Raw genomic sequence first — 13,332 nt, 5'->3', positions numbered from 1 at the left:
TCAATGACAATTAGAAGTGACTTTGTCATCACATTCACTGATAAACTAATACACATCCACATTTATATTAACTATTGTTTTGATTTTATAATTGTTTTAGTTACATTAGTGCATAAGCTCTTCTTTACTATACAAGGATTGTACAAAACTGAAAATGAATAGCTAGTGACTGAACAAACATGATTACTTGAACACCGTTTTTAGTTTAAAAATCTGTTATTATCAACTTATTTCTTGAATGAGTTGATGATCTAACAAAATCACAAGGAATGAATTAATAATTATTGCTTACAAAATCAAAATGAGGGTTCTTATGGCACAGTGCTAGTGTCCCTACCTCCAGGATAGAATATAGAGGTTTTTTGGCCCATCAAGTATGCACTAACCGTATGAAGAGCACCCCATTCAGACAGCCCCCACCTTAATTCCCTGTAACCCTGCATTTACCATGGCCAAACCATCTACCTTGCACATGTCGTTCGACTGTGGCAGGAAACCAGAGCACCTGGCGGAAACCTATGCAGACATGGTGAGAACATGCAAACTCCACACAGACAATCACCCAAGCGTGGAACCGAACCCACGTTCCTGGCAGTGAGCCAGCAGTGCTGACTAAAGACTGGGTTCAAGGCCCACCTGCTTCAGATGTGTCTCATCATACATCTGAACAGATTGATTAAAATTATCAATGAAATCAAAAGGAACACTTAAATTCAACTTGAGGATGAAAAAATATATTCACAAAAATGCAATCTCTACTATGTTTCAACAACTAAGTATTGATTAATGATTACAGATTCAAGCATGCAAATTTGACAAATTCAAATTTATAAAAACAGTGCAGCTATGAAATGTAAAGAAAAATGAAATACCAAAAAATCTGCTTTTGAAGAAAATATTATGAAGCAACAAACAACTTTTTAATGAATCAAATCTCATTTTTCTTGTAAAATATAAATTACGGACATAGAGTCATAGAGATGCACAGCATGGAAACAGACCCTTCGGTCCAACCCGTCCATGCCGACCAGATATCCCAACCCAATCTAGTCCCACCTGCCAGCAACCGACCCACATCCCTCAAAACTCTTCCTATTCATAAACCCAACCAGATGCCTTTTAAATGTTGCATTGTACCAGCCTCCACCACTTCTTCTGGCAGCTCATTCCATACACGTACCACCCTCTGTGAAAACGTTGCCCCTTAGGTCTCTTTTATATCTTTCCACTCTCACCCTAAACCTATGCCCTCCAGTTCTGGACTCCCTGACCCCAGGGAAAAGACTTTGCCCACTTATCCTATCCATGCCCCTCATAATTTTGTTAACCTCTATAAGGTCACCCCTCGGCCTCCGACGCTCCAGGGAAAACAGCCGCAGCCTGTTCAGCCTCTCCCTATAGCTCAAATCCTCCAACCCTGGCAAAATCCTTGTAAATCTTTCCTGAACCCTTTCAAGTTTCACAATGCTGCCTTCTATATCCTAACACAAAAAAAAATGCTCAAGACTTGCTGGGCAAGAGGAGGAAAATGTGATTACAATTTAGATGATCTGTTGAAAACAGTAACCCTTCAAGGACAACACAAAGTTCAGGTCTTTAATACAAGCTGCTCCTTCAGTTACTATGTCAAAGTTTTTGTGCCAGCTTAACTATTTAGCACTCCATGCACAGAGCTTCATCCATTGTGTCAACCCACAATTTTTCATATATTAAAATTGATGAAAAATTGAACACAATGTGAGCCGTGTATACTGACATCTGTGTCCCAGATGCACTTACTCATAGGCTTCGCACCAAAATTGCTAAATTGAAGAATTTACTCCAATGTCGATATAAGAAACTGAACATAAAGTAATCTCAGCACATAAAACTTCAGTTAAAGACGTGGCAAAAGTCCTTAACTGAATTAAAAGTAATTCAGTTCAAAAGTAATTAAAACTGAATTAAAAGTGATGTAATTCACTTTTCAATGAATTACATCAAGATGAAAAATATATAAAATACAATTATGCAATATCCATTTTACAGAAGCCTTGTGAGCTCCATTAAAAATTTATTAAATATAAACATGCTGATCATTTCAACTAACAACTATCTTTTATGAACTTAAGTCTAAACTGCTCCCCGTCTGCAGTTTTATCTGGCCAATTTATAACCCCTTCCTTCGATGATATATTATCCTCAAGTTCCTTATTAGCCTTTGTCGTGCCACCTTTTATGCCAGTACCAGAATGAAAACAATTGGTGCAGTTCCTCCATGCGCTCTTTAAGTGCTTGCCAATGCCTGACTATTGTCATCCCTTTACGATAAATCGATCAATATTACTTCATTAGCTCATGCCTCATACCATCACAGTTTCTTTTATTTATAGATTCAGGACCCTAGTCTCAGAATTAACTATACCAGTTCCCATATATTGGAAGAATTCACCATATTATGATGACCACTCAACCCCAAGGATCCTTGCACATCTAGACTGCCAATTACATAATACCTAGTTTAGAATGACCTGCTCTCTTGTTGGGTCATCAACATATCAATCCAGAAAACTATCCAAAATAAAAAAAATAATAATATCACATGTTAATATTCAATTTGTTTTGACATTTGTTTTATGGGATGTTTAAATCAGCAATTCCTAACACTTTATTCATCAGCTTTCCTTATTGGGAGAAAGTGAGGACTGCAGATGCTGGATATCAGAGTCAAAAAAAGTGTGGTGCTGGAAAAGTACAGCTGGTCAGGTACCATCTGAGAAGCGGGAAAAGTCTACGTTTCGAAACAGATTCCTGATGAAGAGCTTATGCTCAAAACATTGACTCTCCTGCTCCTTGGATGCTGCTTACCCAGATTTCCTTATTGGCAAGCATTGTAAGTCCATCAGAATGGAACAGTCATTAGACGGTCCATGATTTGTAACTAAATGGCTTCTGCAACCTTTCATAGTTCATATAAATGCAACTTAAACATATTGGTAATGACATCGGTTGGGATTATAACAATACCACCATACGGGAAGCAGGCCATAGAACCTGTAGCCTACTTTAACCTTAAATCTAGTATCCTTCCCAATCCGCATGCCCTTCAATTCTCTTTGAATCATAAAACTGATTGATGATTGAGCACCTAGTGAATTCCAAAAGATTCACAATCCTAAGTGAAGATATTTCTCATCTCATTCCTGAAGAACCATCTGAGTACCTGGAGATGATTCCCCAGCCAAGGCAATCAAACTTTTGGCATCCACCATGTAAGATTGAGAGCACTTGACATGTTCCAGTGAGACCATCATTCTTATGTCACAGGATAAAGGCCCTTTTGCCTGAATAACAGTCAATTTTATTCATATTTACTCTACTTTTGACCTGTAACCTAACGAATTTTAAACCTTGAAACTATATACAGTGGTTTTAATATAATAAAAAAGACACTTAACGGGAACAGTATGAAACAAAATTATTTTCTGAGCGACCATTCCATGACAGAATACTAGGTTAAGATAGCCAAAAGCTTAGGCAAAGATGTAAGTTTTAATAATCTTCTAAGAAAGAGAGCAGAGAGCTTAGGGAAGGGAATTTTAGGAGCTGGATATCCAGTCAGTTGATCATGTAACCACCATGGTACGGTCAATCAAAGATGCAAGAAAGACCTGTGCCAGAAGTATGGATTGTGAGGTATTGTGGGATTGCGCAAGATTAAGTAATCTGGTGAAGCCAAGGAGGAATTTGAATATCAGCGTATGAAATTTAAAACTACAAAAAAAAAAGCAAGGAATTGCTTAAATCTGCGTCAGTTTGGACAGAGGCAGTCAGTAGTAGAGTTTTAGAAGAGAAGAGGACAGAACCTGAAAAAAAATGGTTAATCCTTTCAGTTAACAGGAGGCAGGACGGGAATTTGGCTGGTAAGTATTTTACTGGGAACAAGGTCAAAAGAGCACAAAGGAGTCAACAGCTGGATGAGATGAGCACAGTGGTGATTTCAGCAGAGATGGCAAAGAAACATGAGAAAGATACAAATTTGGGCTACAGTAGAAGAGTGCCTCAGAGCACGTTTGGCTTGGTGGGTTTAGGGAAAAGAAGGAAGTTGCAGAGGCATCTACATAATTACTTTGTAAAGAAATGCATTGAAGCAAAGGCATTTGCATTGTATTTCATCTGCAAGAATCGCTGTTATGATATCAACTGAACATACAGCAATAGCTAGTTTGGTGTAGGAAAGATTATACTTTATTGCTTGATGAAAATAAATAGATACACAAAGTTAGTACTAAGTTAACTTGCTAACTGTGTCACATGAAATGGAATAATTGAGAGTAGCAAGGTTGGTTTGTTAACTTTATATTAAGCGGTATGTAATCATGCCACCTAATTTTACATAAGACTGTTACTGATCATCCACATTGCATTGGATTTACCTAACATTTTCCAAGAAATGTTTTCTCTTCCATCCCCCTCCATTAAAAAGAAGTGATCATCATACTTGATTAGAACGTGCAAAAGCAAATCTTAGCAATTTAAAGTATATTTTGAAACAGATTTGATGCAGCGAGAAACTTTTCATTGTAAAAATAAGATTTGAGATTTAAAATGCATTTAAATGGCTTTATATTTTAAATGTACTGCTAAACTGCATATAACTGAGTAACAAAACTATGAAATTTGGGAAAAATAAATTTATGGCATAAACCTTTAAAATCAGCTTTATTTATGCACACAAAACCTTGGTAACTCTTACCACTAGCTTGAACTGCACTTTTATCTATTTAATTAATAATGAGATGTCACCACTGTCTATACAGTTTGAATTTACCTTGGGCAAATTTTCCTTAAACTGGCACTGTTTGAAGGCATCTCCATAGTAATCAGCAGCTTGATTGGCAAGTTTAGCGATAATTGCATCTTTCATTTTATCTGCAAGACAGAATTGTTAATAGTAATTTAAGCACAGGTCTTTACTTCAAAGGTCATGATCAAGCATAGTCTTTATACATCCCAATATAATCTAAATGGGTCCTGCTAAGTGCCCTTTAAAAAAGTCACAGTAAATGCTGTTATACAGTAAATACTACCATTCATGAAAGATGTTTTCCTGGAGAATGTGATTTTTATAAGTGGTACAAAATGACTGAACGCACATACTGTAAATCAATGAACGTATAAAAGCAAGCACAGTGAGATGCAAGCACAGTGCTTACGATTACTCTTGGGAAAACTGTTGGTGAGCAAACAGAGCTGCACTGTGAGAAAACGTACAAAGTAATGTGCAAATCAGCAATTTCATGAAGGGCCAACCATGAACAGCTGGACTTTACTGTGACGATATTTGAAAAATTCAAAAACGTTAGAACGAGACGTTGTAGCAGCATGTACATTAAATGGTTAATTGAAAGTTAAATTATAATTAGTGTAATTAGATAAAACACATCATTCTCATGCGATAAGATCGGCTACTATAGTAGCTCGAAATCTTCAAATCCTGCTAAGTTGGCCCCTTCAAGTCTAGACAACTTAATATTATGCATGTATGTGTTCTTTACTTTGCTCTAAAGGAAGTTTTATTAAACTCTTGCCTCACAGGTGGCTAAATTTTAAATTAGAATACCAGGAGGTTCAATTGGTACTAGCAATAATTTTTAATGCCTCTCTGGCGACAACAGATGTGCCAGAGAACTGGAAGATAGCAAACATGAAATCCACATGATCGAAGGTTTGTGATTGCAGAGGCCAGACTGGAGAGAGATTTAATTTTGAAGACAGATTGGATAGACTTGGGCTGTTTTCCTCAGAACAGAGAAGATTGAGAGGGGACATGATTCAGATGTATAAAATTATGAGGAGCAGAGACATGGTAGACAGGAAGAAATTTCTCCCCTTGGTAGGAGGATCATCCACCAACAGCATAAATTTAAGTTCGGGCCAGGTAGTTTTGAGCATATATGAAGAAAAGACCTTTTCCACCCAGAGGATGGTGTAAATCTGGAACTTTTTGTCTGAGGGCAATAGAAGCAGAGACTCTTATAACATTTAAGAATTTAGATGCACATTTGTAATGCCAAGACATACAAGCCTCATGGGTTAAGTGATGGAGAATGAAATGAGAATACTCGGGTGGTTTGTCTTTGACTGGTGGAGATTTGATGAGCTAAAGGACTTTATTCTGTGCTGTCGACTTTGAGGACTTAGTCCCTTAAACCCATATTATGTTTCTGTGCAGCTCATGAGAAAGAGGTTTTGTTTTGGTGAAATTGATCCAATTTGCACTGGAGATTATTTTCCTCATCAACTCCAAAACAATTTCATCAGCCCACTGAAAGAATACTATTAATAATAAGTCAAATAATGCAGTGAAGAGTGGGTTTTCAAACAGGAGTCACACCATTGTCTACAGACTAAATATTACTGCATTCTCTTTTATAATATCAAAATGGGCTTCAAAAAGATGCACATCTGCTTATATTGCATAGCCCATAAATGTAATCTACATATGAAGAATTTACATCAAATTCCTCCAGGTACTGAACATTTAGGTGAAAATTACAGACATGCAAGATGGCAAGCTGCGTACTAATGTTAATCCAGACAGAATGATAAATTCAGACCAGCTAATATTCTCATCTTCCCATGAGAGCTCAGAATTATTTAGGACTCTGCGAGCATATACTACTGACAATTTAGCAGGCACAAAACCAACAGAAAATGCCAACAGAATTCTTTTCCAATTTGAATAATAGCACAATTTAGTTCCCAACATCTTATTAATTGCTTGTTTTAGATTCCTTTTCAGTTTGAAGCAATATTCAGTTGGAGGTGTACATAATGTATGTTTCTGTCGAGTCACAGTTTTCACTGAGTAGCTCATTATAAATCAAGTGCGTAGATAGTTTAGGAGGCAGTTTAGGACTCTAGCTCACAAGCTCGTTTAGGGGGAAATGAGCAGTCACCATGAAGCTGACCCAGACTGGAAAGCTGTACCCATATTTGGGAGTTCTAATTCAACATAGAGTGCTGAACAGGTTTTATGAAAACCTGGTTTACCAATGTCCTTTAGGAAAGGCAATTTGCTGTCCTTACCTGGTCTGGTCTGGTCTGCATGTGACTCCAGACTCATTACAATGTGGTTAACGTTTAAGTGCTCTCTGGGCAATCAGCAGTTGCTAATAAACATCCACATCCCATGACTGAATAAAACAGAGGTTTCTCAGCCAATTCTTCTTGCACCTCCAGCCTTCCACCTTGCTTCCCTAGTGCAATCCTTCTTGTCTCTATTTTCTATAAAGTATCAGATTGACTCCTTTAATTATTACTTGGTTCCTTCTCAGCTCCAAATTTGTTCTGTACATTTTTAACTTCTTTAGATCCTCAATACTTTTAAGTCCTACTTCAGATCACTCTCAATCTTCAAAGCTGACAAGTTCATTATTGCTTAACTTTGCCACATTTGTCAATTTAACACTGGTTGCTCCCATGCCATCTTCTTAATAAATGCCATTGGCTCACAAGCTTAAAATCCATACCTGTCAGCCATCTTCTTCATGAATTTAATGCATCCTACTTCTGCAATCTCTCAAGCTCCAAGTTTTGGATACCTCTTCACTGTCCAAACCCGGCTAGTTGCCAACCCTTCATTAGCATATCCAATTCCACTCTATGATGGGATTCTCAACATTCTGCAATAAAATGCACCCTGCTAATTCTTGCTTTGGAGGGGGTGCAAGGGCAATATTGCCATTCGATCCAAAAAAGCATTCTATAATTGATTTTATATTTAAATCTTCCAAATTATACTTCAGGGAGAAGAGCATTACTTGGGAAATGACTACAATTGTTACTTGCACCATTTTAATTTGCATAGCTGAAAATATGCTGAGAGCAAAATGATAATCAGTTTTTTTTGGTTTTAACCTTGCACGTGTATATTATACAAGAATTAAATTCATTAACAAGTACAAACAATACAAAATTCAGATAGTCATATTTACCAGCTGCTGCTTTAAGGAAAAATACCTCCTGTGCTTGAGCCAACATGATCAGGCTGAGGGTCCCAACTGTATCTGGAGAGGTATCCATTGTGAGCTCTCGATTCATTGTTGATAGTACAGTATCCTTGATGTGCTGGAAAACTCCACTGGCAAGCTATTGCAACGAAGAAGAAAAAACAACCATTTCATCCCATCTGTCCACATGATCAAACTTGGATTAGGTTAAGATTACTTCAATTTCATAAAGTTCCAAGATCCTGACTCATTACTTATGAGTACAGCTTTCGGTCATAAAATCTTAAATTACAGTTGAGGGTAATCAAGAGACATGTTCCGTGCACAAAAAAAAGTGGAAATCTGGAATTTCTCTCCCCAAAAAGCTGCACATACTCAGACAAAGTTTTTAAGATTGAGAGTGATAGATTGCTATGCAAGTTATTAAAAGATATGCAGTAATGACGGGCAAACTGAATGAAGTTCGAGATCAGCATTGATCCAAGTGAATGATACAGCAGGCTAGGGATACAAAGTAGCCATCTTCGCTTCCTATGGGTATTACATCAGTACTCATTTTCAGTCCAATTTAATACAATACAAATTCACTAACCTGCAAGAAAGAAAATGCAGTTTTGCAAGTTTAAAATATCAATACATCTTTTAACTATTAAGCTACTTACAAGTAATATGGGGGGAGGGGGGGGGGGGGGCATTAGTGGGAAGAAAATCAACTTTGGGATTTTTCAGCTTATGCCCATTTTTGCACGATCACCTCAGATAGAAACTGGATAACATGATGAAGACAGTCAAGCAAAAGAGAATCAAGAACAAAACTGAGGGGAAGACAATGGAAAACAAGGACAGATGGCTAGAGAAACCAGAGAGAAACAATTAACTACATAACACTAATAGAAAAAGTTTTATGCACGTGTAACATTAGCAGGAATAAACATTAAAAAATCTGATTTTAAGTACAGTTAACATTGACAATGATCTTTCTACCCACCAAATTTACACTTTGAGCACCAGAGGGCAGTAACAGCACCATTTTAGCCTCTTCATTTTTGAGAAACGGAAAACTACTGCAGTTATCAAAATACTTCCTAGTAAATACTACAAGTGCCATTTTTGAAATAGCTTCACTTAAATCTAGAAATACCATAATATGGTAAAGCACAAAGGAATTATATCAAGGCGAGGCAGAAAGGGAATTTGTGTCACATAATCTACATATTTAGCCCCTTATTTCAGTTTATCATCAAAATCAAATTTCAAGATGCTAATTTCTCCTCACAGATGGATAAAGTTGAAAAACAAAAGCAAATCTGAAAGCCAAATGTGTCTGTCTTTTCTCCTCATTTCTCTACCAACTATCATCTTGGCCAGAAAATGACTTGAGTTTTTTTTTTTGACAACAATGAAGAATTTCCTTGACAACAACATTCATGTGCATAGACATTCGTATGAGATATGGAGTCCACTGGCACCACAATTAAATTACCAATCCTTACGTTTGAACTCGTAACTTCCAGTCATCAGTATTGATTAACGAATAGAAAGCAGCAGGAACCCAAAACATTGCTTGCTCCTTAACAGCTGTGGGTCAGTGACGTCAAGTTAGAAATCTGACCACAGTCACTAACTTGTCTAAGACCAAGAATCAAATTGATGCAATGTTCATTGCATGACTTAGGATAACAGCAAGAGATGCCTTTCCCTAGAGTCATTATGGCCCTCTGGAAAAATAAAGATTTGTTATCCTCAAAAACACAGTGGGGATTTGCAGCATCAACATTCCGTAAGCATGAAGATGCAATAATTGTTTTGAGATGTTTCCTACAAGTTGATGACTTTGTCCTTCTGTGGACACTCTACAACAGCATGCCTAACTGGACCTAGAAGCAAGAAATTGAGACACATGTATCAATGTTCACTTCAGCAACAGCTGATAACAAAGTAGCATATTATTTTGATTTTAACACAGATGATCAGAATTACTATTAATTGGTAACTGAATATATCTTACATGGATTTCAGGACTTGGTATTTTTTACTCCCCCCATAGCCGCCATTTTTGCTGTTTTGAATCCTGACGATCTTCACAAATGTCACTATGCTGTTAATTTCAAATATTTTCTCTTTTAATATTTTTATGATATGTTCAAGTTCTTTCCAAAGACAGAATACAAATTCGTAACAGATGAATGAAAATTAAAAAAAAAGAAACCTTGCCCATGACTGCTTTGTGCAAAGTTACAAATAATATAAAGAAATGTACACCATCGAAATTTTAATTTACTGGACCAGAGCATTAAAAAGCATCATGTTTTGCAAAAGACCAATGCCTAAGTTTTAAATTATGACTCCTAGTTTTAGATTTACCCTACAAGGAGGAACATCGACTCAGCATTCTTCCTGTCAAGTCAGAACTTTATGTATTTCAATAAGATTGACTCTCATTCTTCTATGCTTCGCTTTGCAATCAACACCAGCCATGCGTTACCTTGTAAGTTTCTATTAGATCTCCCCTCAACCTTCTGCCTTGCCAATAATTTGCTTTATCCGGATGTTAACTTTTCGCAATTTATTTTGGATAAAAAGGTTCTTTTTCGGAGTGGCAGCCACAAGTGGGGTCCCACAAGGTTCAGTGTCGGGGCCGCAGCAGTAAGTTTATATATTAATGTTCTGGATGAAGGGACGAGGAGCATTCTGGCAAAGTCTGCCAATGATACGAAGTTAGGTGGACTGGCAGGTAGTACTGAGGAGGTGGGGAGGCTGCAGAAAGATTTAGACAGTTTAGGAGAGTGGTCCAGGAAATTGCTGATGAAATTCAACGTGAGCAAACATGAGGTCTTGCACATACAGGCATGGAGTATTTTCTAAACGGCGAGAAAATTCATAAAGCCGAAGTACAAAGGGATCTGGGAGTGCTAGTCCAGGATTCTCTCAAGGTTGACTTGCAGGTTGAGTCCATGATTAAGAAAGCAAATGTAATGCTGTCATTTATCTCAGTAGGGTTGGAATATAAAGGTAGCAATGTGCTTCTAAGACTTTATAGTTAGGCCTCATTTGGAATATTGTGTCCAATTTTGGGCCCCACACCTCAGGAAGGACACAATGGCACTGAAACGTGTCCAGCAGAGATTCACATGGGTGATCCCTGGAATGAGAGGCCTAACGTACGATGAATGGCTGAGGATTCTGGGATTGTATTCATTAGAGTTTAGAAGGTTGAGGGCAGATCTAATAGAAACTTACAAGGTAACGCATGGCTTAGAAAGGGTGGACGCTGGGAATTTATTTCCGTTAGGCAGGAAGACCAGGACCAGTGGACACAGCCTTAGAATTAGAGTGTGGTGGGTCTGTGGAATTCATTGCCACTGAGCACAGTGAAGGCTGGGATGTTAAATGTCTTCAAGGCAGAGATTGATAAATTCTTATCTTATGATGAATTAAGGGCAATTGGGCAAGCGGAGTTGAAATGCCCATCAGCCCTGATTAAATGGCAGAGTGGATTCGATAGGCCGAATGGCCTTACTTCTACTCCTATGTCTTATGGTCTTATATACCATGATCCCCAGATTTTTCTGTACCATCAAGTTCTGTCCAATCTCACCATTTAAATAGTACGTCCATTCTCTAATGTTCCTGCCAAATGTGAATAAGTTCATCTAATTGATGACAGAAAACAAACGAGTCGAATACATGTTCCTGACCTGCTGAGTACTTCTAGTCCTTAGTTTTTATTTCAAGTTTTCGTTATCCATGGTCCTTTGCTATTTTGGAGAAAAATACAAGATATTTTCAGGTAGGTTTGTCACGCACAAATGCGCAACGCATTGCTAATAAGGTGGCAATGTTTCAGTTGGAAGATGCCACACGGGATTATGACACCATATCTGGTTCAAACAAGTGAAGGATTTGAAACTTTCCCGACAAAAAAAAAAGTTCAGGAAAAAGCTTTTAAAAAGTTTAAAATGTGAGGTAGTGACAACGTTGACCAACTATACTTCCCAGGAAAAGCTTGTGCTTGAGGATTCAAAGATTGAAGTCATTTAGGTAGACTAATGGAAAAAAAGAGGAATTATATCCTGCAGGCCAATAAGAAATGGAAAAGATGTAGAGAAGCAAATCTGCAAGCAAAGCTCAGAAAGATGCAAAACTAAAGGATATCTATAATGGGAGCTTCAACTATCCGAATAGAGACAAAGGAAAATTAGAGTGTGAAATGGGAATTCCAAAAAGATGCACAAGAAAACTTTCTTGATCAGCACATTTCCACTCTAACAAGCAAGGTCACTGACCTGAAATGATAATTCTATTTTTCTCTGCAATGCTGCTGCCTAGTTTGTTGAATATTTCTAACATTTTCTATTTTAATTTCAGATATCCAGCACTAGAAGAATTTTGTTTTGTTGAAAAGGAATAAAGCAGCTCTAGCATAACTTTTAGAAATGACTAATCACATTACTAGGCTGAAAGATAAGGTAATTGGCAAAACAGCCAGAGATTAAGTGATTTTTTTTAAAGGCAGCAAATCATGTTTGGATGCAATGCTATTAGAGATGTGAGCCGTGAAGTTCACTTTTGTTTGCTTTAAATCAAAGAAAGTGTCTGCAACTTTTAAAACGAGTTTGAGTATAGACAATGCTGCCGTTTGGAGCAGTAAACAAGATATTCAGACAAATCCATAGCACCTGTGCATACGCAGGGCAATTCCACCCAGAAGCAGGCTTTTGACCAGCTTTTCAATTGGGGCCAAGTTGTTTTAGGCTCAGAAGAGTTCAACACACAACCTTTTAATTTATTCCTGGCAAAAAGCTATAGCCTTGAGTGTAGTCCGTGCAGCAGAAACATCCAACCTGCACAGAAAAATAACCCATCTCTTCCTCTCCATTTGGAGAAGTTTCTTAACAGATCCCTAATGTCTCACATTTCTTGATCATCATTCCCCTCAATTGCTCTCTGCAATTCCCCTGCTGAAAGGGAAAAAAAAAGTCACTGATGGGTAAATTCTCACCCAGTGAAAGACAGTGTCGGTGTATCCGCAGATTCATGTCATCAGCGGAGATTCAGAAGGAATTAAAAAAAAAACATGGTCCAAATTGGTGGACTTGAACAGAGTTTCCCATATTTTTCTTTCGTCCACCCATGATATTTGCATCTTTCTTTCTGTGCCTGTATAGTGAATGGGAATTTTTAAAAAGGGGTAAAATTTCAGTTGAACAGTTGTAGATTAGCAATTGGTCTATTTTTTGCTATTAGTTAAAAACTGTTTGATACAACGTATAGTTTATTTTTTGGTTGAAGCAAAATACTGATTTACATTCGTGACTTTAATTAGATGTTTGGATAA

General features: G+C 37.4%; 1 protein-coding gene across 4 annotated transcripts in view; it reads right to left on the bottom strand.

Moving 5' to 3' along the window:
• pdcd6ip (programmed cell death 6 interacting protein) overlaps window positions 1–13,332 on the bottom strand; it is a 100,070-nt gene that overhangs the window by 49,394 nt on the left and 37,344 nt on the right. For all 4 annotated transcript variants that reach the window (XM_043688855.2, XM_043688857.2, XM_043688858.2 and 1 more), the window contains exons 5-6: window positions 7,980–8,133; window positions 4,811–4,911 (exon numbers count right to left, since the gene is read on the bottom strand). In XM_043688855.2, coding sequence (XP_043544790.2) covers window positions 4,811–4,911; window positions 7,980–8,133 — 255 coding nt within the window. The remainder of the gene's footprint in view (window positions 1–4,810; window positions 4,912–7,979; window positions 8,134–13,332) is intronic.

Source organism: Chiloscyllium plagiosum, unplaced genomic scaffold, assembly GCF_037043375.1.
Source record: "Chiloscyllium plagiosum isolate Xiang-an unplaced genomic scaffold, Cpla_swu_hap1 HiC_scaffold_4, whole genome shotgun sequence".
Classification (NCBI taxonomy): Eukaryota; Metazoa; Chordata; class Chondrichthyes; order Orectolobiformes; family Hemiscylliidae; genus Chiloscyllium; species Chiloscyllium plagiosum.
The sequence above is the reverse complement of the archived record's forward strand: the minus strand, read 5'-3'. Positions and strand labels throughout refer to the sequence as shown.